At 43.6% G+C, this 27103-nt stretch overlaps 1 protein-coding gene across 3 annotated transcripts in view; it reads right to left on the bottom strand.

Annotated features, from left to right (window-relative positions):
- Positions 1–25745, bottom strand: part of pax2a (paired box 2a) — a 29682-nt gene extending 3937 nt beyond the window's left edge. For 2 of the 3 annotated variants that reach the window (XM_070977586.1, XM_070977585.1), the window contains exons 1-8: positions 25171–25745; positions 23548–23713; positions 22230–22427; positions 18717–18802; positions 18414–18533; positions 10249–10424; positions 8049–8169; positions 746–847 (exon numbers count right to left, since the gene is read on the bottom strand). In XM_070977586.1, the coding sequence (XP_070833687.1) occupies positions 746–847; positions 8049–8169; positions 10249–10424; positions 18414–18533; positions 18717–18802; positions 22230–22427; positions 23548–23713; positions 25171–25213 (1012 nt within the window). In that variant the 5' untranslated portion in view covers positions 25214–25745. Of the gene's footprint in view, positions 1–745; positions 848–8048; positions 8170–10248; positions 10425–17447; positions 17493–18413; positions 18534–18716; positions 18803–22229; positions 22428–23547; positions 23714–25170 lie in introns of all 3 variants that reach the window. The other variant, XM_070977584.1, reaches the window with a different exon arrangement.
- Between the last annotated feature and the right edge of the window lie 1358 nt (positions 25746–27103).

Raw genomic sequence — 27103 nt, 5'->3', positions numbered from 1 at the left:
CACACTAAGCTCACTTTGATTATTGGTCAGTGTGAAAGGTACATGTCTCACAGCAATAAAGGGAATTGTGTTTTCAGTTGTTTGGAGGAGAGATCTACACACGCTGGCAGCTATAGCATCCTCACTGCTGGTCGTGTAACTCGAGCTCATCCCTGAGAGAGATAGTGATTTAAATATTTACAGGCCCTCCACGCCTCTGTGTTTTGACCCTTAACTGTTTGCTGTGAACCTGAACTGCAGGTTAAGTAGAGGGGAAAGAGATACGCTCTGCAGCCCTGGGTGTCCGGGGAGGCGAGGAGAAGCGCAAAAGCAGTGTTTATCGACGGGGCTGGTGAGAGTGCGCTGTGTGGACACGGCGAGGGTAATGAGCGCTGGGAGCTGGAGTGTAACTGAGAGGAACTGTCCTATCTCACGGCCACTGATTGTGGTGATCGCCTATCGAGTTCATCTAATGTCCTCGTCCGCACACGCTAACCACAAGCTAACCGCAGTCTAACAAAGCTATAACAAGCTTGCTTCAATCCTTTGGGTCAAGAGCAACTCTTTAAGAATTCTTCAGTCTCTCAATAGTGAGTGTGGTACATAAATACTCTTAAACACATCACAGAAAAGCATTACCTCTTGTTTAGTTTAAAGTGACCTCAAGTTCTTTACACAAGATCAACTGAAGGGTACTATCTAGTGAAAGTAAAACCCGTAAAAAGTAAAATTAATGGCATCATAAAAAGGGAGTAGTGTCACCTACCAGGAACCATTCCAGCGAGTGTGGAGGTGGGGTAGCTGCCTTGTCCTGTGGGGGGGACATGAGGCGGGTAGCCAGGTAAGGTGGTGCTGGCCATGTCTCGCCCTGCAGGCACACAGGAGGAAAATTCTTACAAGGATGCTTGAATGCAGAAATAGTATTGATACCTAATTTCTAGGAGACAGGGCTGATCATTCAGTGGGGTACAACTATATGCCGTTTTGTTGAAGTTCATTTTCAATCAACTGTCATTGTATTTTTTTCATTTTTCTCCTTGCACCATAGATGCTGCAATTGTGATATTTCAGCCAGGAACACGGTAAAATCACCAAAGTGAAGTGATGCCACTCACAATGCATCACACCATTTAATTTCTTATTGTATGCAAGACCGTTCTGCAACTGTCTAAAAAAATATAGTTCTATGTATGTAATATGTAAAATATTGCAGCATGATTCATGAAGTTGCACGTTCTCTAATCAGCTTTAAAACTGAGAGCAGTGTCAGGAGCTCTCTCTGCTCCACATTCAGTCCTTTAATTAACACTGACAGCATTCGACCTGGCTGGATGAAGGGGCACACAGGACAGGGAGATACAGGTCCAAAGCAGGCCACAGCATAGGCCCTATGTCTCTGAATCCCCCCACCACCACCACCCTTTTGGCCTCCTCTGGCCCCTCAGACCTTGGGCCTGTCACGAGGCTGGAAGGACCTGGGTGCCTATTGTTAACCCCGAGAGACGAGCAATGGGTCAGAGATGGTGAAAAGCAGGGTGGAAAGGGGGCAAGAGCAGTCGCTGTTAATGAGGGGCAAACAGTCAGTTTTGCTCCTGTGTACACAACAGTAGGGCCACAAAGCATGATGGGACTGATGGCTTTGCAACGTGAGAGACGGATGCTTTCATTGGTGTATATTTTTGTACATTATTCAATTGTTAAAAACTAACACAGAGGTAAATCAGCTGAACAGAGAGAGCCTGATTGTTTTTTGATCTGATTACGGGGTCTTATGGGTAAAGTTGTACCTGCTATAAAGGGCTGGCTGGCATACTGGCTGTAGGAGGGGCCGTGGGCATGGGCAGGGTAGCTGGGAGTAGAGGCATCTACAGAGAGGCTGGACTGGTGGGGCAAGATGTCAGCTAGAGCAGAGTCCCCAACAGAGGAGGGGGTGAAGGGGGCAAAGGATGCCTCATGGGGCTCCCGCTTTACACACATGGAAGGTGGATATGATGGGTGAGAGTCTGCCAGGTGGAAAAGAAAAAGAAAAAACTCGATATAATGTAGGCATGCAACTCCACACATACTGTATACATTCACTTCAGTCACTCAGATGTATGGTGGCATGGATGTAATGCTTTCTAAATGTCCAAATAAACTAAAGGAAACTACTGTACAGAGGCAAAAACAAATCAAATGTGTCGCAGCAGAAGTTTTTAGATTTGTCATGCACAAAGTTGAACACTATCACAGGGCAATAAATCAAACAGAGACGGGACTCCAAATCCTTAGCAGACTCATGGTATGAATTAAAGACAGCCTAAAGGATGAGGAACCCTACAAGAAGTGCAATTGCTACGACACATTAACTTCCTATCTTTTACCAACTCAAGGCCAGACATTTCATATGAATTCTGAATTGATAAGCAGTCTTTAGAAGTTGATTTGTTCATTTACATAGCTTATAATAATAATCTCATATGCACCCAGCAGTAATTCATTCAACTAAGTGGAAACATACACCAGTGAAATGTTGCAACAACACATCGCGCCTGATCAATCAAGCTCAAATGCGTAAAAAATTTCCCCAAGGTTTTGGGAAAACAAACAACATAATCTCACGGCTGCTCTCTCACAACAAAATCACTCCCACAAATAACTCAACAATCGGCTTGCAGACAGTTCAAAACTCTACACTTTGATCTAATTTGGCTGATGAGTCTTGGCATCTTTCATTTCAACCGGCTCTGCCTCTTGGACCTATGCAATCAATGTGAGCTCTGTCTCCGGCCTCTCCACGTCTGCCGCAGAGCCTGTTCTGTTCGCTGGGGCCTGTAGGGAGAGATGGCTCTTTCCCGACACCATGATAGCCTCATTAGCTGCTTCCCCCATCATTGTTATTTTACAACAGGACTGTGTGTTGCGATTCCTCATTAAGATAAGGGCTGTTCTATGGAAGGGGGATGCAACCCTGTCAGCCCTATGAACCTGATGCCAGGGAATCAGGCAACCTAACTGACTGCTTTCCCATAGAAATCTATGGCAGGTTCTCCAAATTTCTTTGTCTCCGTGACAGCTGTAAATGTGGATTTAGACAGAGATACTGCAATTACACAGACCACTTTCATCTTATTGAGACAAATACCACTGTCACAGAGGGAACAACACAATGTTTAACAATGTAAGTTTTTAACTTATGATCGAATCATTAAAAAGAATGGTTGACATGAATCTCCGGCATGAACAGAAATATTCTAACGAGTGGGCTTTGCATTTAATTGGATGTGCCTAAAGTTTGTCACATGCACCGTACAAGCATGTCATAAATTTATTGGAAACAGAGTCTGAATGTAGGAATGAGTTCAAACAACCCAGTTCTCTTCCTCAGTTAATTAAATCTAACTTGTAGTCTGTTAAAGTCTAGAAAGTTAAAACAGCTTTCAAAAGCCTAGTTACCCTGAGTTTGATATGGGTGTATAACAACCCCCATCCACCCTCAGTCTCTGATACAAGACAATACAGCAGATAACGGTAGAGCTATGCCTCTGTTAGAAACACCATAAAAGCGCCTTTTTTCAACTAAGACCTTGATCAGTGGCATTACCGCATTTAACCTAGTCTACAAGTGTTGGCCATATCAAGACGTAATCCAATCCCTGTGTGCCATATTTAAAAAAGCCAATTGTGTATTTACTTCTCAGATTGCTTAAGTGAATCTTGCTCATATAGGTACAGCACAGTATTTTGCTGATCTAAGGAGCCCTGACTTTGTTATCACTGAATGGCCCACCTCACCTTCACATGCAACATTAATATGAACTTCAGGCTAAGGTAGAGGGTGTTTACACTGAGTCTTCCTGAATACTACTGTAGGCTTCTGTTTTCCTTGCGCCTGAGCAACTGTTGTCAAACAGACAGGGGTTACGACGCAACAACAACCGATACAAACGCTGCGTTCAAGACCACTGAACTCTGAAACTAATCAGACATGGTGTTTCTTATTGTCCTGGAAACGAGGCAGAGCCCGGGTAAAGGGAGCTTGTCAAATCAAAGGCCCTGATGATGGAGATGGAAGATAAACTCAGGCTCCTTGGGGACTCTTCTTCCCAGCAAACACATCTCTGAGAGAGTGGAGACGCTATAGAGTTCTCCAACATCTGTCTCTGCTCCACCACTGATACCACGTCTGCAGACCCCATCAACCATAGAAATGAACCTACAGCAGTCCTCGGAGTGATGTGTCCAGATATAGCTGCAACAGCCTTCTCTCAAGTGAGCATTTCACGTCTAAACATACACCAAGGAACTTTGGTGCGCAAACCATTTACTGGCAAAACACTTGTTTTCAAAGGCTGACATTCGAGCTACAGATAACTTTTTCATTCCAACAGTATGTTCAAGACCACAGCAACATGTCTACCTTCATGTTTGCATCAAGCACAGCCAGTTAAACCTCTGCCTTCACTCTTTTGCACTGTAGAGGCAGAAATTTATAACCACTTTAGCGCCCAAAGAATGATCGTCAAAGGCTGCATCCAATTGTGAGCTGGTAAAGAATATTTGCTGGGCCAAATAGCTTGCATTCCCCACCCACAGGTTTGAAGTCATTCATTATCAAATGTGTGCTCAAAGGTTAGTGTGCTATTGTGGGGGGTGATATAAACATTAATTTCCGAGCTCTGGGCTGCAGGCGTTAACTGAGCTGAGACAAGCCGTTTGTCACCAGGCCACACACCAGGCACGGCAGGTTAGGTGGCTGCTTGTTGTTTGCCACCCAGCAGAGAATAGCTGGTACTGCCAAGTCATAAACTGGGCCCAGAGTGTGGTGTACATTTCAGACGAAATTAATCTGAAATGAAGCCCGTTCTTTTCCCATTTCTGCTCTCCCATCTGTACAGTTTTGTTTCTCACTCATAGGGGGAAGGATATATAGGTAACAAGGTGGATAGATATAAAGAGAGATGGAAAAGATTTGGCTCTTCACATCTGCTAGAGTTGTAGTGGGTCAGAGGGGTGCCCATTTACACCCAGCCTCCCCACAGGCTCTGGTGAGAGTGATTATTGAGCCCAGCCTGCACAGAGGCTACTGTTCTCTCATTGGGCTTAACCCTATTTAACTACTGATAAGTAGCTACATTATTATACCTTGATTTATTCCACATAAAAAGCCTTTATCAGGAATGGAATAAGATGCACTGGATCTGCAGGATTCAGTATGTTGTTTACATGTCAATAGGAAACTATGCATACAGACATACATATGGAGCAGAGCCAGAGACCAGGGGCTAATCATGACATATTTTTCTATCCATGGATGCACTGAGCAGTTCACAGGGTTCATCTACTGGACACAGACACACACATACAGCAGCTTCTCCACAGCTCATATACACCAGAAAAAAGTTCCCTGTTTACTTTCTACCCATAGTTGGATATGAACAATAGTGCGTGCACAATCTACCTGCCCTATTTGCAAGTGGCTAGATTTGTTATGTTTCTCTTAAGGGAGGCTAAAAGAATAATCCTTTTAAAGAATTATTGATGAATGCAGTCTTTTTTCACAAGATGGTAACATAACAATTCATAGCTAATGTGCAGGAGGGGAAATCATTTGTAAATGATTGCCGCATCTTGCTTAATCCCAGCGGTGCATTTTGGTGCCCTAAATCTCCCTCTGATTTGGCTGCCACCCTCCACCCTAGGTAACCGTGTCTTTCACACATTAGGGTAAACAGAGGACACAAAAGATGGCCGACATTGCTTTCGCCAGCGCCCTTGGAACGCAAAACTGAGCACTTCATTAATCATTCATCTTTAATAGATTATGCAAATTTCAGGACATAAAAATCAACAAGATCAATAACTGTATGAATTTTAATTGGGAGCAGAAAACGTTTAAGGAATGAACATAATCTTGTAGCTCCATCCACGATGAGAGCATAATTTATTGATAATTGGATCCCAGCCTAAATGAGGAAGGTAATTTAGCATTTTTCAGCCTTGGCATACATTCCTATTTACAGGGTTTGCTAATGGCAGAAAAAATAATATTATGCACTAACAACATACCCCCAATCACATGCTTCATGCATTACTTTGCATAGTCGTTAAAATTAAATAATAAAAGTTTACTAGATATTACTTCTCGGTTGAATTTGATGCTGAAAATGCTCGCACATTTTTTATTGCTTGCGCTAAAGTATGTTGTCATATTCCACTTTAAGAAAAGTTTTGTTAGTTCGCCTCTTCATTATGCAATCTGTGGCCCTCACATGTATCGCTTTAGGAGGCCCCAGGCCCCCAGGTGGCTTGAAGGCCACCTGCTATGAGTGTGCTCCCCAGAGCGAGACCGCTTTCATAGGAGGAGCCCAGCATAAAAGACAAAAACACACCTTTCTTCTCCTGAGGCCCAACTTTCTGGGGCAGATCTACCTCCCACATATTCAGGAATAAAAAAGGGGTCTTTCTTTTCCCATAGCTCTGTGGCTGGGTCTGGGGCTGGACTATAGGGATCATTTGAGAAGGGCCACCGCAGTTTTCAATCATGCTGTCCTCCTCTTTACTTACTCTCTCTCTCTCTTTCTCTCTTACACACACACACACACACACACACACACACACACACACACACACACACACACACACACACACACACACACACACACACACACAGTGGACTCATTGACTTTGATGCCCACTGCATAATTATGGGTGTATTATTAAAAGGCTGGTATATTATTCTCGAGTGTGTGGCCATCAGTAAACCTAACCTCTCCTGGGAAAGAGCCTCAGCAGCCACATTGAAACAATATTTCAATTAACCAGGCGGCCATCATCCTCGACAGCAGACCAAAAGAAGCCATAGTGCAATACAGGGTGGGCTTGTGTGGGTTATATGATACAGATAGTTAATACTACAAGATATTCAATACACTGCACCTGCTATTACCAGTTGGCTCTCAGTGGAAGTTACTATTGAAAACAGCAGCCAGTTCATAGGTTGGAAAAAAAACTCTGTAGTTTCAGTGGTTCTTTCACTGTCTGCGTCTCGTCTGTATCTGGGTCTCTCTCTCTCTGTCCCCACAGCACGAGGCAGCCAGCCAGTCATGGTGCTATTCCAGCCGCTGTCAATCAACAGACTATCATAGCCTTTGATGACAACGTCGTGTCGCGGCGAGAACAGCAGCTGTCTCTTATGAGAAGTGCTCCCAGTCAATCTGTTAGCGGGCTAATCCAGGCTAACACAATAGCCAGTTAGGAGCAGTGTGTGAAAGGCCTGTAGGATTTAATGGGCTCAGATGATATATCGCCTCACCCTGCCCCTCCGAAATAAACACACGGAGTGCCTCGAAAAGTGGCTTGAATGAGCTTTTTTTCATTTGGTCATAGAAATTTTATAGATCGCAGGGAAATGCGTGTGCCATAAGGAAGTGGCAGTTAAAACCTCGACGCGTCAACGATGATGCCATATCAAGATGGGTTTTTTTTGCCAGTACTTAGTCAAAGTTGACCAAATTTGCAAATTAACTGTAAAAATATTATTTAAATCAGTGGAGCTTTATGTCTTAATACGTGTAGAAATCCGATTATCATTACTATCAGTTAGTATTATTATATTAAGTAAAGCGGAATCTGGGTGCAAAATGACAACGTGCAGTGTATTTTCGGTAATTATGGATGCACTCTAGTCTATCAAAATCTTAACCAGCTGCAATAGTGTGCACATTTGGCCTCTGTTGATTATGGGATTGAATTAGAGTGATTTTTTTCTTTAATATCAGGAGGATATATCAACAAATTCACTCGACTGGTGAGGGGGGGTGAAAGTGGAATTTGGAAAAATGGGGTACAGTATGTTAAAATTCACTACACTCATGAGTATGATAATGCATGGTTTTATTTTAAGTAGAAAACTTCTGGAGAACAGTTGAGGAGATGCCATGAAACAATTTGTAGCAGCCGAAGCCGTGCTAAACCCACTGAGCTTCTGTTCTCAGCATTAAGTTCAACCACTGTGCTGCAGATGTCTTCGACCTGCTGCAGCTGTGTGTATTCTTTTAGGGATCAATCTAGCGTGAGTCAGATTGTACCTGTCACAACAGAGTAGCTCTGGGAGACACTGGAGGCGAGGTCGGAGCTGGCGCTGGTGGAGAGGCTCGGCTTCACGTCTTCCAGGCCAGTGTTCAGGGATGGGAGTGAGTACTCGTTAGCCTGCAGGCAAATACACAACAAATGCAAAAATATGTCAGTGGCATTCAAAGAGAGAAATTCACACTTTCTACATAAAATATTTTCACATTCCACCAGATTGTGTCATGATCTGGTTAATATCACTCGTGCACTGCATGCAAACCCACTGTGCTTGCTAGATTTAGAGCAGATTTCCCAGTTTAGGAGACAATATATGAAATATGTCTGAAGGGAACCCCTGGTGGATCAGAGGAAGCTGTCTTTGATCCTCTCTTGTGTTTCCATCTGAATATTTCCTGTGAATTCTGTGAGCACCACCAACCGCCACCCCCCTGCCTCACCAACCCGTCCTGCTCCCCATGCTTTACCAAGACCTATGATGTATGCATGCATTAGGGCTTGTCTGAGGAGAAGGCAGAAAGGGAGAGAGGGATGAGAGAGGGATTGGGAGAGGAGTGAAAGGACGGGGTGTCAGCTGGCTCTTTGTGCTCCACTGCAGTCATCCCTGTGACCAGTCAAGGGAGGAGACATTCAGGGCTTTGTTACAGGAGAGACATGTGGTGTGGTTTTTTAAAGGGGAGTACAACCTCAAAATCAACCTTTGTGCTCTGCCTCTAGGATGAACACATAAAACTGGGTTAATAAAATGATAAAATAGTGTGTATTGTTTTACACCTTTTATATTTTTATTAGTATTTTTTACTTTATATTGGAGGTTTTCATTGCATTTCTTTTCAGTTGTGATAAAACATATGGTGCGGCTGCAGCCATCCTTCATGTTTTACAATTTCTCATTCAAAAAAATGCAATACTCTGCTGTGGTGCACCAGAAAACTTCATATAAGGATCAACCACCAACTTGTCTCTTAAGTATTTATTCACTTTAATCTGAGGTTAAGACTCCGCTAGCAGCTGTGATGAATCCTGTTTGTTAATGAGATGACACTTCCTGACCTGGCTCTTCTTCTTTGAAAGGATAAGTGTGTGCGCACACATTTGTGTCTGCGAGTGTTCGCATCAGAGTGCGTGTGTGCATCTGTTTGTCTCAATGGGACGAGGGGTCCCACAGGGGCGAGCTGGTGACCCCAGTCTTGTCTGCCTCTATCCCAGATAAACTCTAATTGTCTGCTTACAACTGTTCCCTGGCACTAGGCTGGATGTTCCTCTCTATTCCGCTGGGCCTCAGCAGCACAAGAGCCATTTTGTCATGCAGATGGGCTGTGGGCAGGGCTGGGCAGGGCTGGGCGGAGGGCGAGTGGCAAGCACAGAGGGGCCTGAATGACCTGACCACATGGCTGCCAGAAGTGTGGGAGGGATGAGGCCTATTCAGCCTGGCCTCTTCAAAATGGCTTTTTAATGCCCTGATGCAGACACCAGACAAGCCCCTAATAGCCTAATATCCCACCTTTTCACCAGTTTAAGAAAAGGAGGGGGTGTTGGAAACAGGGGGAAAAAAGGAGGCACACAGAAAGAGTGGAAAGCAGCCTGATTAATATTACATTAAATTAAAACTGATTTTTCTGGACCATTCTGATGCCATTTTTCTCCCCCCTCCTCCACCTTCCTCTCGCCTTTTTAATACCTTCTCCTCCACTCTTTGTGATTGCAAGTCATTTCCAATTCGTTTTGGTATTGATCTTGCTGTAGAAATCACTTTGGTAATTAGCTGCATTAGGGGCTGTATAGCAGGCTGAGGGGCTGTCCCTCTGATTTATCGCCGTTGTAATTCCCCGTGATCGCGCAGAGATGAAAATGAACTCAATTAGGGCACTGCTAAGGCTGCATGGGCACCCACATAGAGTTCCAATGGAAAAATTAATGGTCTCTTGTTGTTTAACAGTCTAATGAATGTAAATAAAGGTTATCCGCTGTAATAGGCTGTAGGCTTGTAGGTTGCTTTGAGCAAGAAGTTGCACGGTGCTGTTCATCACCTGTGTCAGCGCGTGTACCAGTTAATTCACTGTATAATGTTAGAAATCAATGTTAGTTATTTACTGTTGACTACCACGACTTAAGGACAGACAGGTAGAAAGAAACCAGGATGTCACAGCAGTCTGAGCTCTGAATTTCAGGGTGTAGAAAGAAATCTGTCCGGCCAACCTGTTCAGGTTTGATGTGTTCTGAAGTTGGGAAGACATCAGGGTAAGAAGGACGTTCAAACACACGGTCCAGGGCCTCCAGCTGCTGCTGGGTGAAGGCGTCTGCTCGCAGGTGCTTCCTTAAACTCTCCACACTGCCCTGAGAGTCGCTGCCGGGGCCTGAGCCATCAGAGCCATCTAGAGAAAGAGGAAGAGGAAGAGGGGAAGAGGGGAGGGAGGGTGACAACATTCTGCATCAGGGCATAGCTCCAGTGTTTTTACCTGATATTATTCTAGCAGACTAGCATTGTGAGATAAGCACGAGGAGATTTTTTTTTTTTTTTTTTTGAGCTCAAGGGGTGTGAGAATGATGGCCTGAGGAGCAGGAGTAAATTCAGGGAGACCCACCAGCATGTCTGCCTTTTATCTCCCTCTCTGTTTTTCACTGCCTCTCTCTCCTTCCTCTCACACACTCACTCAAGCAGCTCTCTGCCTCTCCCCCCACCTCTCCTCGTGGCCACCATCAGCGCGGTCATCATGTGATAGGTCCATGGTAATTGATGGATTACCTTCAGTGCAAATATATACTTGTAAGGGAGAGCGTGTGTTTCAGGAGGAGAAAGTAGGGCTGGCGATTACATACAGAGCCTCTCATTCTGCTGGCGGGAAATGGAGAGCCATTATTTAACTGCACTATTTCCTCCTGAACATATTACCCTTCCCTCTCTCTGTCTCTCTTTCTCTCCCTCCATCCCCCACATATTGCCTGTCTTCTGGAAAACAGAATGGAGTGGGGACGCTACTCAGGGCCGAATGAGGACGGGGCGTCGAGGGCAAGCGTATGCATTTCCTCACTCGGTCACACTCTATATAAACAAATGAGCCTATGCTTCCCTCGTTCTCCTGATCTCTGACCCTATCAACTCGACTAGGGAGCCCGCCGCTGCTGCTGCAGCTCTCCCTCTGCTCACTCATCAAGTCCTGAACACTGAAAGAAAAAAAAAATTGCAGCTAAAACCTCCAACCAGCATCCCGGGAACCTCCACTCCGCTGCCTGCCTCCCGCCGCCCTCCCTTCCTCCATATACCCCGCCGCCAACAGCGGATGAGGGCTTTAGCTCCCATACAAATCTGTCATTCTAAATTTGCAGCAGATTATGTTCTCTCCTGGGCGAGCCAGCGGTGATATATGATATGCAAGGCCGCTATTGATTGCCTGATCCGCCAGCAGAGGAGGGAGGCGAAATGAACTTGGAATGAACATCATGCCTCAACTCATTGTGCGTATAATACTCTACTTAATCCCACATTTTTCTGTGCTATGGAATTCAATTGATCAATCATGTTCCACTGATGGTACCATTTCAGGGGCGTTATTGCCATTCTGCTCGGCTGCTTGACCTTTTTTCAATGGCTGAGGCCAGAGGATGAACCCGACTCGCACCAAGAAATAGATCCACGGAGAGAATGGAATAGAGAGCTGCAATTGGGTATGAGGGAGGGTGTGTGTATGTGTGTTTCGCTCCTAAAATATATCGACTTTAGCTTTGTGTAACATTTATGAAGGAGTCAGTTTTTTTCTCCTGCCACCTGTGTTTTTCCGACCATCAGTTAACTGAATATTTTGGCACAGGCTTTTTTTTTTTTTTTTTTGTTCTCAAACAGCTCCCTTGGGTGGAGTGTCGGGATTGCTGCTGGTAGAGCAGCATTAGTGTTGCTGTATGGAACTCAATTGTTGTCTGTGGTACAGAAGAAAATGGAGTCATTAATTACCTCGTATCAGCTGGTCTGAGAAAAGAGGCAAGCTCGATCAATAGCAACTGTTTGTCATTCACTATGGAGGAGCATGCTTATACTCAGCACCCCCTCACGCACTTAATCAGGCCTCTGAACTGGCTGTAAAAGGACATAGATTCCCATCATAGGATACTTTTTGGTGCCCTTTCTGTGGTCTAAATGTAAGCCAAATCCTCAGTACAAAAATTTAAACCCCATTTTTGGACCCTGAAAATTGACATTTAAAAACAAGGAGAGACAACTAAATCTATATTAGCAACATTTTGTGTACACCAGTGATTTAAAAAAAAAGTGAAACAGGCCTAATTTTTAATCATATTCAGTTCACACACACAAAAAAAATTCAGGATTATTTCTTCACTTATGCATGTGAATATATATCAAATTTATGTGGTCAAAGAACTACTGATTTGGCCTTTAAATAGCAATACTAGTAAATCATTTATTTTCAGAATTCACCATTAGAGGTTCATGTTTGACATATATCATAAGATAGCTGCAATAAATCAGATTCATCCTTTGACAGTCAGCGTGTCAAGTGGAGTGTGAAGCCCGACTGTCAGATTGCCTGTGTGTGTGTGTGTGTGTGTGTGTGTGTGTGTGTGTGTGTGTGTGTGTGTGTGCGCGTCTCATTGACTCTGCTTGTTTCATTTTCTCAGTGTTTCTTCAACCCCTTTGGGTGTCTCAGCAGGTATTCTCTTATCACCCCCAGAGCACCAGCTGACTCCGTCTCTTTGTTTTAACACCAAAGTGTAAGGAGACAAACCAAGATAAAAACAAGACTCTCCAACAGTGACACTCACACATCCACCCTAAAGTGATGTGCTTTCTGGTAAATACTTTCTTAAATCAGCTTGAACTGACAGATGCTGTTTGACCTATTGTTGCACAAAAGTTACGTATAGTTATATAATACCATGTATTCAGACATTTGAAGCGAACTGCAGAGCATTGCACCAAACTTAAAGCTCCAAAGACAAACATAAAACTGCAACTTCTCACCTAACAACACTGAGATAAAATAATCTTGAAGTTGCTGTAAGCCTTTCACATTCATGCACTTTCAGCCATTTGTACACACAAGTACAGAGTTAACCAATGACAGGAGCTACTGACAAACAGACCACAATGGTATCAAAAGCTGTTCTGCTTTGCTTTGTCTCAAAGGGGGATGTTAACGTCCTGCGGTGGCGTGGTGGTACTTTTATGTCCTTCTTTCATCTCCCCTGTTCCTCTGATAAGATATCTCAGAGGAAAGTAGAGGTGGGGGCTTGTTTGAAAGGCAAATGAATTCCTACACACCGCCTGGCTCTCTCCGTAAATCAATGGCACAGGGTTTTCCTAGATCAGAGGCTGCGAGTCCTCTGCTGATGGGTGAAATGATGCTATCGCAAATTGTGGATCATTTGTTGATGTTTTTAAAAATGCAGTTATGCTTGGGAAAAAAAAGACAGAGGGAGCACAAACAAACTGGTATACCCAGAGGGTGAACACTCCTCCCCTGTAAGCTAGCTATATTTATGAAACCTCTGAAGCGGAAAGGAGAGAGGTGGGTGGGGTGGGGGAGAGAGAGGGAGAGAGGCAGCAACACTGCCATGGCTGTTAAGATCCTGTTATGTTGTGGCGTGTTTAAGAGCTTTATTAATTCGATTTAGCACCACCAACCAGTGTACTGACTGTCAGCAGGCATAGCGATGCTTATTTGATATTTGCTCTCACTGCCAGCACTGCGGCTGCATCACAGTATTTTGAAGCACTCTAGTTATTTTATTTATGTTTATTTAAATGATCAAATCCAGGCTAATGCAAAAAGTTTTCAGTAAATAAAAAAAAGTGCACAGTTATCTGGATTTGGTTAGTCTCTAACTTTAATAAGAGGGAGTCTGTAGAGTGAGTTAGTCTTAAAATGTGAGGTTGGTGGTCTGATTCTGGGCTGCTGCTGTCCACTGACATGTGGACAGCAGCAGCTGGGAAGCAGTTCTTGAGCAAGACTGAACTGCTCCTGGTGTGTCTTTGTCGGGGAAAAAAATGTTGATTTAGACAAAACTGCCAAATTAATATAAAATAGCATTTGCACATGCAAAAATCTCAATTTTATCAAATCAGAATAAGTCAGTGCAGTGCAATTATTGCAAAATATTCTTTTTCATGTATGTATAAATAAAAAGTGTATTTCAAAAAATACTTAAAACTTAAACTCTTCAGTTTGCATTGAAGAAACATTCACATCATCTTACTCAATTACAGACATACATGACTTGATGAGCAGGATATCTATGCAGTACACCCTCTCCTCTTTAGTATGACTCCATTCCCATCTCTTATTTTCCTTTGTCCTCCTCTGCTTTCATCTCTACCTTCCTCTGGACCAGTCTGTCGTTTAGCGTTCGCCACCCTATGTGGTGAGTATTTGTGGAAATGCAATTAACGTATCCCGTCTTTTCTCTTGCCTTTTCTCCCTCCTCAAGCTGAGTAATGCATCGCTCCATTAATTCTCGGCATTGCTGCCCGTAATTGACTTTTCTCTGACATGATTCCTCTCCATTGAGTGAATTCCCTCTCCTTATATTTTTGTGATGGATCTCATTGTATATTGTTTACAACTATATGTGGGGTCTCGCGCAGCCGTGTTGCTGAATGCAAATGGTTAACTCACAGGAGTCAGAGAGAAGAGGGCGGACGATAAGAGGAGAAATTAAATGTTGAAGACCGGCAGAGATAGAGCAGAGCAGGAGGAGGGGGAGAAATGCAGTGTCGACCCTTTTGTGTCCTCCTCTACTGTCGGGGCCCTAACAGCTTCTATGTTACGCTCGGTGGCCCCTCTCAAACCTGGGCTTTTCTCTCTCTCACACACACCCCATCAGGACCATCATGGTGCTCATGATTCCATTTATTTCTGTCTCGCTCTGGATGCATTTATTTTCTAAAGTGATCCTCTATTGACTCATTGTCATGGACTGGCTTGACTAGCCAACCAGTGTAGGCCCAGGTTCAAATCCATACACTAACTGATTCAAACTCCACAAATGGGTCATGTGCCTTAAAAGATACACACCAGACAATCTCCAAAAGGGCCAAATATCACATTTGAACAAATCAAAACAGCGACTGTATTCATTTTTCCTCAAGCTATTGAACAAGGCTGATATGACTCCGGCTGCTGTGTGCAGTCGTTCTTTTATGTCATGAATGAACAACCTGCTGGGCCTTTTTTTTTTTCCCCCGCTCACACACTCATCAGCTCCTTCTACACTCATCCCACACCCACGCTACAATCACAAGTTATGACCTTTGCTTTCTCCATCTAATTTATCACTGTAGCTCCCAACTGCCTGTCCTCCCCAGAGCTGCACTGGGCTCCATCCAGGACGTGGATCCAGCCAGCGATGAGAGAAACATACAGTTAGGTCACATCAACCTGACTGCACACAGCAGCAAGGTCAAGAGGAACCTGTCACTGTGTGCTAAGACTAGGAAAACACTGAATTTACATAAAACTGCAGCTCTGATAAAAAACAGCATTTCCTTTAAAAAGAGAACAAATCGGAGCAGATATGTCTCTCGTGATAATTAGCTCAAAATCATCTTTCAGAAACGACTGGGAGGCCCGAGGTTTCCAAATGAGTGCATGAACTTCTGCACTGTAATACACATTCCACAATTGCACGGCAGTCACCCAATCCTCTCCTCGCCTTTTCTTGGCTTCCACTTGTACCATAGGTTTAAATGACTGAGTGAGAGCATGCTGTACAACAGGCTAATTTCCCCACTTCACTATTAATGCATTTGGCAGGAACAACATTCCATTTCCTGTAATGAGATACACAAATAAATCTGGCTATGGATAGATTCTGGGTGGGGTGGTGGTGGTGGTGATGGTGATGGTGGTGGTGGGAGGAGGAGGGGGGTTGTGGGGGGCAAAGGAGGGGGCGCATTGAGACGCATTCTCCCAGCACTGGCATAATTGGTATCGCTGCTTGCAGACATGCAAACCAATCTCTCCACAGATAGGACTGAGACTCTCTCTTTTCCCCCCTTAAGGCTATTTCTTTTGTCTTTTCGATAGCTTGCACATCCAAGATAGAGGGAGGCAGGGGGGGAGATGTTAATTTGTGAATTAATAGCTTTTCTCTGCAGAATTGCAAATTCTTTTAAATGTCACTATGTTCACTGTGTGAGGAGCATCTGAAGCCACAGCATTACCAACAGACACACTTGACACACACATTCCCGTGCATAGGTGTGTGCATACACATGCACAAATCCTAAAACTAATCCTTGCTCAACTCTCATTGAGGCTGCCAAGACCTCTGTCTTCCATCCTCCCCTCATAAAACCACTTTTTTTACCCCTGTCTCTCTTTTTCCTCCTCTCGTCTTCAGTCGAAGCCGTCCAGTGTAACATGCTACTTTTAATTTGCAATAACACATGACAAGGACAGATTAATGGCTCTTATGGCACCTATGTCCCTGAAGCTCGTCTTACGGGGACCCGGTGTACATAACGCGTGTCACACTACATTATCTCTACAGCCCTCCGGTAATGGGGACCTTTTTCTTCCTCAAAGGGCAACCGCTGACTTCAGCCACTACCGGGATCGCACGCCATCGCTGTCACAACGCCAGCGGTACATGGACTGTGCAATGCTTTTGTTCGTGTTCATCAAATGATCACAATGAAGGCTCAAACATGTGATGCTTTCGGGCTTATAATCTTTACCTGGTTTGCACATATGCAACAAAGTCTTTTGAGTGATTTGTAGAATATTTTAAACAACGTGAAACTGTTGCTGCTCTAGTTCTCCCCTTGTTTTATTCACTTATCTATTTACGCATGTATTTACTGGCTTGTCCGTCAAAGTAACATGTTAACATTTTAGCAGGTAACTTTCTGCTATGACATTGGCTAACTCAGGTCGATGGTCCACCTGCAGATGAGACCAACTCTATAGCTTTGTTCTGTAAAAAAAACAAAACAACAATGCTGAAATCATTTAAAAAGTGTGGAGAATTGAAAATGACCATGAATAACAAAACACAAGAGCTGCAGGGGGTTTCCTGGCATTACAGGCCAAATTAAGGGCAAACGCCAAATTTAGAATTATTTAAAAAATACATTTTAGCTTACAATAAACTGCGTCTTGTTGAAAATCCACTGCTATCTTTGCCTGATAGCAATTCTAAATAAGCTACACTGTGCATTACTGTATATTGAACTGCATGCCATTACATGGAAAATAGGATTTTCCACAGTCACTTTAGCTTCATTTATTTTAATTTCTTGGGAGATTATGTATTGGAAAAATCTTTCCCCGCCTCATCCTCATTAACTCATAACCCTGGAAGAGCAAAAACAGCAATTGAGAGGAAAGTATTGTCATCTGATTGACCAAAGCAAAAGAAAAGGTTGTCTAACTTCAACTTACAATGTCCTATTTTCCTTCCATCCAAGTGGTTGCCACTCCAGAGAACTAAAGAGACAGAAACATAAAAGAAGGAAGTGGCCTGTTTTGATGAGTGCTCTTTGAGATCATTTTCAGCCATATCATACCATCAGCCACCTCAAAGCAGAATCACACACGTGCACACACACACAGAAACACACACGCACACACAGGCACACACGCAGCCCCCTCCCTGCCTCCACCGGTCTGTTCCTACACCTGTTCAGGCCTCCACCAGGGACATGTTAATTCATAGGCATTAAAAAAGCCAATTGTTTGCAAAACCGATAATCTATTAGCCCTCAGGCAGTGTGTGTCCACTCTCTTGCCTTGCCTAGGAATGAGAAATTCTGGCTTGGACTGGATAGGCTTCCACTTAATCTTTGAGCATACCTAAGTCTTTTTTCTTGCCAGTCTCCTGGTAGTGTAGAGTCTAGCATACAATCTTATGAAAAAAGGGTTTATTATTGAATGTTTTAATGCTGTTCAGCACCGCAGAGTAAAATAAAATTCAGTGAAAAATATGTGTCTATACAGTGCAGAATATTTAATAACTGACTGATAGCATCAAGCTCCTTTTTCTGCCTTTTGTTACGTTATAGAAACGAAAGCAAGGAGCAGCAACGCTGATGCCTTGCCAAAGGGGATTAGAGTTGTATGACAGCTATATGGGATATCTACAGTACATCTGAGCACGGTACAAAATTGAGATGCAGCTTTGTAGGCGTATGGTAAAACGTAAAGCTGATTGAATCGCAACACTCTCTCAACACTCAGCCTGCCTGATATACAACATAACAAGTCACTGGAGACAGCACACAGAAACACACTTGGCTGCAGCGCTGTCATAAATGCCATCTTCTTCACACACAGGAAAAAAGAAGTAGGAGACGAGTGATGGGGAGAATTAAAAGGATGGAAAACAAAGGGATCTTGTGTCTCCCTTACCATCGTCTCGTTTCCTCTTCTCGCCGTTGGAGCGGGGGATACCCAGAATGCCGTTGATGGAGTAGGATCCTACGGGATCGTTGGAGGCGCTGGTCACAGGGGGCGAGGCTGTGCTGGGCACTGATGGAGAAAGCTGAGTTAGTGCGTGTACAGCCTGTGAGTGTGTGTCATTTGTGTGTTTATTCAGGTGCATGCGTGTGCTCATGTTCAGGTATTTTCTTTCTAGTTTCCTCCTGTTTCAGCCGCCCTGATTGGCTCATTTGACTGTGCTGTAATCGGTGTGTAGCCTTCATTCGCGCTCACCTATGGTGTGACCGGGCGTGGAGAGCGGCGTAACAGATCCGTCAGGGGACGGGTGGAATGGCTGCTGGACTTTGGTGCGGATAATCCTGGTAAAGTGAACAACAGACACGGATCAATCAATACTGCTTCCAGAGCATGGAGATTTCACACCAGCCCAGCCGCCCCGGGACACTTAAACACAGCACATCAGGTCCACTTACACCCGTGCATGTACAAGTGCTCCATCGTTTGGCCCGCTTGTATCCTCATATTCAGGCCCCTGTCACAAATAGCCAATCTCAGGGCTTTAGGGGCAATCTCTCTGCTCCTGTGTGAGGCTGAATAGGGGCTGCCCCCTGAGATTGTGGATTCAATCTAGCTGGATTCTGAGGTTAGAAATATGATAAAGTCCCCATACCAGTAAGATGTGATGTGGCGGGAAAGTCTTCATTGCACTTTGGTCTGAATGATCTTGCAAACAAAGCATGAAATCACATCAATTCACCTCAATGATCAGCTTCACTGGCTCTACCTGGCCAACTCTAATAATCTCCCTCTCCTGCTCCCCACTCCCTCTTTTCTCCTCGCTCTCTCTCTCCATCTCTCAAACCTGATCTTTCGCTCCTCTCGTCCCCTTTTCTCATTTCTACTCTACTGTCCAGTGTGCTCTCTCCTTTTACCGTACTTGCACAACGTCTATATTTCAAAGCCCTCATCTCTTTCTTTCTGTCTCCCTCTCTTCACTCTTCTCCAGCTCATGTCTTTACTCCTCCCTGTACTCTCTGTCACCTCTCTGGTTGTAGTTTTTGGTCTTTTTGTAGCTTGGTGTAGCTCACAGGAATCCTTCGGGCTCACTGAGGATCAGAGCCTATTGATTAGGGCTCTGGGATAGAAAAGTTGACAACGAATGGCAGCCAGGAACAGCAAATGCAAATGGTGATCTATAAATTATATGTGACAGGAAAGCAATAGTGTCTTAATGGCCTCACCTGAGACCACTAGTATGTCCAATGTATTTTAATATGTGCTGCACTTTGAACTAATTATGCAAAAAATAAAAGAACGTGTCGCAATAATCTGAAAACTTTACAGATGACAAAATTTAGAGGCCTTAGAGATGATGTTGCATTTTGGAAATTTTCTTCAAAACAGAAAGTACAGTGGGATTTGCACAAGCTCAGCTTCAGCTCTTATGGGGCATGATCGCATTACATTAAACCATGACCATGGTAATCTTTTGATTGACAGACGAACGTGAGATCATTGAATAACAGGCAGCGTTGTGTACCGACAGAAATCCCACATGGAAGCCCTCTCGCTCGAGAGGTGTGCCAAAAACAGACTTTTACAGACTGCAGATGAGGCGAGTGACGTTCATATATGCATGCAGCAGCCAGCAAAGAGCTATCAACTCCGAATCAGGCAGCTACGGGGTTAACTTCCTCAGGGGCAAAAATGTACATCAGACTCTTTTCATTCCCCTCACTATCTCATGTGTCCTCCATACTCTCTCCTTCAGGCAGGGCAACAAAGGCTAGCAGCCTCCTCCAGAAAACACACATCAATATTTTATTTGAATTTCTAACATCTCGCCACAACAGTTATCCGACCTCATGACTCGAGGGAGCCTCATAAATTCAAGGACTTTGTTTCAAGTCTATGTTGCTGATATTGAATAAGCAATTTGGATGGGTGAATTAACGACTTTGGTGTTTGGGTGTTGTAAAAAAAAAAAAATCTCCAAAGATTAAAATGTGGATCAATATGATTGAAAGCCGCTTAGGACCTTCTGGGAACGCCTCTGTCCACTGGGCATGGTGCAGCGGGTGGAAACTCCTCTCTGCGGCAGCACAACAAAGTGCAACCCAGTCTCTGTGTAATCTTTAATAATTCATGCAGGAAAAATGTGTTTAAAGCCAGGACATCCTCTTTAGTCAACAGAGCAGAGGTCAGCCCCTTAACCACAGAGACCACCAGGGGTCCACTGCCTCTTTCTCTCCCCGTGCCTGCCTTTTACACTTCTCTTCATCACTCTCTTCCTCCTCCACATCTTTCCCAATCCTCCCTTTAAGACATTTAAAAGAGCCTGTAATGAGAAAATTATAGAGGACTGTTTCTGGAGTTCAGGTTAGATTTTTAGAAACATTTCAAAATACGCCTGTGCATTTTTATGTTGTCAAAAAAAAAAAATAGAAATGAACTGTTCTAAGATAAGTTTGGGGGGGAGTAAAACCTGTTTTTGTTATGCTGTGATTTGTCATGTTTTAATAATTAAAAAAAAAGCATGTTTGTGCATTGCAACAAGGTCTGATGTTAATTATTAACATGCAGGCCATCTTAGTTGCAAAGGACACAATTTCTCCAAGCAGTGCTGTTCCACACAACTCAAACAACGCACATTATCAATGAAGTTTTCTGATGGTAACACACAAAACCTCCATTCAGCCTTACAGGCCCCACATTTTCCTTGGTTTTAGGAACAACAGGTGAAAAGAGACAACGGCGCCAAAAGACCTGTTGAAACCATCATTTCCATGGCAGCCTGATTTATTTCTCTTCTCTGTTTTGGTAAAAGATTCATCCATCTCCTGTATTTAGCTGGACGTGTTATGAGACTCTCTTCAGCTCATTAAAATGTAATGCCGATGACCAGCTCTCTGGAACAGTGCCTCCTAACCAAAGTTCATCACTCGCAGGCACTATGTGGCTTTTTTTTTTCACTTTGCACGCATGCACTGGGGCTTTTTCACTGGCGTCCTCTGTCTAAAGACACTTTGTCCACTGCTGTCCCGCTTCATGTGGAAAGGTGGAGGTGTAGGGTGTCTGCTGCTCGAGCTGGGACAGAAACTCTTTTATAGTCCATTTAGCCACAAATCAACACTGTTTTACGACGGCAATGTGTTTTCATGTATAATTTTCTAAATTTATACTTGTGCTGTAATTAAATCTGATAATAATAATAATAATAAAAATACTGTGTGATTAAAAGCGGAATGATTTAGAATGATCCACCACGCTGCTCACCTAAATGTGTGATCTGCTGTCGCTCCACATTCACCTCGGTGTTGGAAAACAGAGCAATTGGCTGGCAATAAAGAGGCTGCTGCCGCCTGTGTCGCAGTGTGGTCCGCGTATTGAACGACTTTGTTGGGTATTTCCCTCTGCCTCTGGATCTGGTTACGCGGTATTGATCGGTTTTTATCGAGACAGATGTGATTCTTCGTGGCCCCTGCCTCAGCCCCCGTGCTGGCTGTGTTGCGGAGGGCCGCACAGGGGATTGAATTGCACTTGTGAGACCACCCCGGATTGGCTCGGCTGGATCTGACTCTAGTTCAGCCTTGTATGTGAGGATAAAAAAAGCTATGCGCGCACTTCAGAGCTGATTTATCCTTTTTGCGCAAGCCATTTTTCCTAATCTCTTTTTATATTACATGTAGGCACAGAAAGAAATAAAAGAGGTGTTTCGGGAAGAATTTACGCGCTTTGGAACAAGATTTTTTCAATAATAAAATGCAGTGGAAAAACTCTACCTACCTGTTGATGGATGAAACGCTGGGGACAGTGTCGTTGTCGCAGACGCCCTCAGCCAGTAGTCGGTCTCGTATCTCCCAAGCGAACATGGTTGGATTCTGGCGCTTATATTCAGCGATTTTATCCACCACTTTCGGAGTTGCGACCTTTGGTTTGGAGCCACCAATGACTCCGGGTTTAATACTGCCGGTTTCATAGTACCTGCATGGGGACAGAAAGAGCGTTCCTGAATGGATCCCTCCTTAATTCAGCAGTGCAGTCTGACTGATGGGGAAGGCGGCTTAAAAAAAATCGTTTGTGTGGAAACAAATCTCCGCCGACCTTCTGCAGTTACATGTAGGGCAAATAAATAAATAAATAAATAACCTACAAATATGATGGCGGATTTAGTCTATGGATTGCTCTGGAAGTGTGCTGTTACATGGGTCTAATTGAGTGTCAGCTGGAAGGTGAACAGAGCGGATTTTCAACGAAAAGCAGTGTAATTAAAATCACACAATATAAGCAGTGAGACGGACAGAACAAAGGACAGTTTAGCTGCAAAAGCACAGTTTAGACCTCATTTCCAGTCTCCATGAGCTTACTGTAGCATGCACGACATGCCACCATGACCTATTGGTAAATGTTGGTGACAAACATTCAGTGTGTGTGAAATGAAATACCTCTGAAATGCCTTCTGATAGCTGAAAAAAATATATTTCAAAATATTATCTCACAGCATTTGTGCTCTGAAGTAAAATGATGTAGACCTAATTTCTCAGCTTTAAAGTAGACTTTACACCGATGAAAAATATAGGAAAGTAAAGTGTGTATTTATGGGATTTTCCTAGCGGATTATGACCCTCAAAGGTGAGTTTATAGAGGCCGTAGAGTGTGGTGTTTTTCTTAATCTGCGAGTAATATTCCAATTTGTGTCCGTGTGCACCTGAAAAGTCAGTTTTCAGGTGACCTCGTGGTACTTTTATAGACTTTCTTTATCACCGACAGTCTCCTGTAATATTAAAACAGCCTCATATTCCTCTGGGATATTTTTTATCCTTAATGTTTGGCTGTAAACTCTCCTCCTAAAATTTATTTCATGATTATGATGCTTTTCTCTCGCAAGGCTGCAGGTGATGGATAGAAAATCTCGGACGCAGAACTGCAGTGTTCAGGCAAAAAAAAAAAAAAAAGAGAGAGAGAAAGAAAGAAAGGGAAAAATGACCTGCCTATATAACCGATGACTGAGGCTGAAATAGAGCTGGGTGCGCATATACGAGCTATAGAAGATTGATGTTTGACACACATAGGGCTCTGTTGGTAGTGGATCCCCTCCTTTTACCTGCCGAGGATTTTGCTGACACAGCCGTGACTGACCCGTAGCTGTCTGGAGATGTCGCAGGGCCGGACGCCCTGGTGGGCCAGCTCCACGATCCGCTGCCTCACCACGTCCGGGAGGGGTCTGCCGTTCACAAACACCCCGCCGAGCTGGTTCACACCGCCGTGCCCTGCGTGGGTTACAACAGCAGCACAGGGGAGCATAACATTACATACCTGCAGAGCACACGATTTCTCTTCATGTGGGCTCGTATTTTGGATTTTCTGGGAGAGATCTATGTGTTTTACTTTCAATCTAAAAAGGTTAAATCACATTATTGTTTACACACATGCAATATAATTGATATACATATACACACACACACACACATAGATGCACACACACACGTCTTAATTTTATTGCATTAATCCTGAAATATATTAAATCTGCAGTGGATTTTGAAATAATAATTCTAATAATAACAATAAGAAGAAGAATTTCAGCAATAATAATAATAATTGTTGGGTAAAACGTGATAGAAACTGAAGCGGCCTGAGAGTAAAATTCAGGTGGGATTGTGTTGCTTTCAAGTATAGAAAATAAAAGCGAAATAAAGCAAGCAACATTAAATATAAAAATAAATGCACCTCACTGGCTGTTATAATACCCCAAAATAAATAGAAAAGTCCCCTCTCTCTGTAACATTGGCCTGCTTAGGCAATATTTTCCAAGAGCATCTCCTCCTCTGCAGCCTAACACATGTCGCAGATATTATGTTTCAACCTGTTTAATTTTCCTTGCACAATTATTGTAAATAATTAAAATGAGCTTTGATAACTCATATTACAAACGCGGATGGTGCGAATGAGGAGGAATAAATAATTTACGCACAGGTCGGGTCTTCTTTACCCATATCGTGTGGAGGAAAACATGAGGGAAAAGAAACAGTTGGAGCAACTGCTTCATTTTTCACGCTCAGTCTTATTCTGGAGCACCTAAATCTAAAGTGAGGGCTGGTAAATAAAGTGACACGTTTACAGCCATTTGCACACAGCGTGCTCTTGTCTCTCTTAAGTAACTGTCATTTTCACAGGTAATAAAAGCTTTGTATTTAAATTGGGGAGTTTCTGTTTTGTCTCTTGAAAGTAAATGCAGCCCACATCTTCTCATTACGATTAACATCCGAGTCGATAAAGATTTACACAAGAAACTCCCCACAAATAAAAATCTAAACTTATCAGTGACAGATGTGCTCTTAAAAAAATAACCCAGAAATGTTTCTGTTTCAAAACATCCATCATGTTTTTCTCTGCGTCTTATTCTCGTTTTTTATTATCGTCAAAATAAACGGAACTAAGTCTCTTTTCAAATGACTCCTCTGGCAAAACTTTGCCAGCGTTTCTTAAGGAGAAAAAAAAGAAGTTTGGAAAAATGACTAAAAATCCTAACATGTTTGATATTTAAGAGGAGTACAGTAATAAAACGGTGGCAAATAACGAGCTTTAATGGACTTAAAATGAAATAAAACACATACGAGCGCCTTTTAAAAATTCTAACTGTCCGTAAATCAGAAACAAACATGCTCGATCTCATTCAAAAGTCAAACACAGACATCTTGTTGTGCATAAACTTATTCAGTATACTCACGGTGCATCGCTGAGAAGGGGTCTGCTTTGCAGTGAATATCCATGGGATAGCAAAGGAAAGAAAGGTAATCGACTGAGGTCGCCGTTTCGCCTCTGTGGTGCAGCTTTAAAGGAGTAAAAAAACAAACAAACAAGGACTTATAGTTCGGAGCAAAACAGTCCGTGTGCGAAGAGTCCGCAGGCTGCAGCAGTGAACAAGTTCTTGTTGGGGCGATGCTAAGTTTTTCCTCCTGTTCGAGTCTCAAGTCAGAAGTCTGCAGAAGGGCTGTCAGGTGCAGAGCATGACCCACGCGTGTGCACAGCGCACCAGACGCAGCAACATTGACTCAAACCGGGTCACTGTTTGTGTTTAAAGGACATCATGAGGAAAACAAAGCCGCAGCTGAGTGTCCACGGGTCCGCTTGGGAATCTGCGGCCGGAAAATCCTTCTCCTCTGACGGCGTGGAGGACCGGCGGGCTCTGAGGTTTAATCAGATAGGGGCGGAGATGACAACAACATGGACACGGCGAAGCGCGGAGCTGTGCGTCCCCCTCTCCTCCAGAATGGGCTGTGCCTGAGCGAAGCTTTGGGCTGAGAATGAAACCCCTCTCCTTGTGTGTCTGTTTCTAAAAGCTGCAGTCCCACAGATCACCAGCCCACCCACCCCCCTTCTCTCCTGCCTCCATCCCACAGATCCCTCGCATAGAGATGGATGACTTGTCAGACAAAGGCAATAGATTCCAACACTTTGTGATTCGCCCACGTAAAAACCTGCAGCTCAAATGAGGAGGTCCCTGCATCCGACAGCCAGGAAGGGGAGGGAGACGAAATGGGAAATGATGAGACTTTGGGGTGAGGAATCAAGGAAATTAAAGGCAGGGGGTAGAAGAGAGGTAAAGCGCTGTCAGGCTGCCGTATGTTGTTTAAAGCGACGCTTCTCAAGTGTTTTCATATGAAGGACTTTCAATAGAAACACATGATGAGGCTTTGACTCGAGCATGGCCACATGGGAAGATTTTTGTCAGGGCACTTTTTTTTTTTTTAAGTGATATTAAAACAAGATATTTAAATCATAAATTCGCCAAAATTTCTTGTAAATTAAATGATAATTAAACAAGCTCCTAAACACAACTGGTGGCCCAATAAAACACTTTGTGAGTCTCTGGATCAAAGTGAAAAAAATCCTTTTAAATATGAAACAGAAAGAAGAGAAGAATTTCCAAAACAATCTTTTCTATTTTGGAAAATGTTTTGTTTTATTTATTTATTTATTTTTACAGCTGGTCACCAAACACTCTCATTGCATTAGCTTCCTGCTCTTAAACGAGTCTCAAAGAAGAGAAAAACACTCTTCATCTCTTCAGATCTTTGCATGCAAAACCAAATGTTCGGTTATTAAAAAGCTGCGGTGCTGCTCCGTGTCCTGACTATTCAGCTGCGTGTGGTCAGACATGCGGTGTGCAAGGTGAGCTCGCAACCTGCGGAGGGACAGTCAGTCAGTAGGCCATCATCATCATCATTACCACCATCATCATCCACTCACCGCCCGTGTGCAGCATCGCTCTGTAGATGGCGCTCATACAGTAGGTTACAGCCCGCTGTGCTCACACAGGCGGGCAGGTAGGCTGATGCTGCTGGGGCCGGCCGGGTCAAAGGTTGGCCTGGAAGCCTACTGTAGCTGAATTATGCGCTCTTAATCTCTTCCGGTGTCGAGCTCAATCTGAAAGAAAGAGAAAAGCGCTCAATCAGAGAAGATTCACACATTTTAAAAGTACTTCCTTTGAGTGGTCTGTAGCATGATGTTAGCATTAACTTCTGCAGGTCTGAAACCAGCTGCTATTAAGCTAAAGCAGCTGCAGTTTCCCCTGCATGACTCATGTCTCAAAATTATATAGAGCGTATGTGCAGCTGATTGTAGCACACTGTGTTTTATTGGAGTAAACTTATCTAGTG

The sequence above is a fragment of the Chaetodon trifascialis genome, chromosome 13, assembly GCF_039877785.1.
Source record: "Chaetodon trifascialis isolate fChaTrf1 chromosome 13, fChaTrf1.hap1, whole genome shotgun sequence".
In the NCBI taxonomy this organism is placed as follows: Eukaryota; Metazoa; Chordata; class Actinopteri; order Chaetodontiformes; family Chaetodontidae; genus Chaetodon; species Chaetodon trifascialis.
Note: the sequence above shows the minus strand (reverse complement) of the source record. Positions and strands in the feature narration are given on the sequence as shown.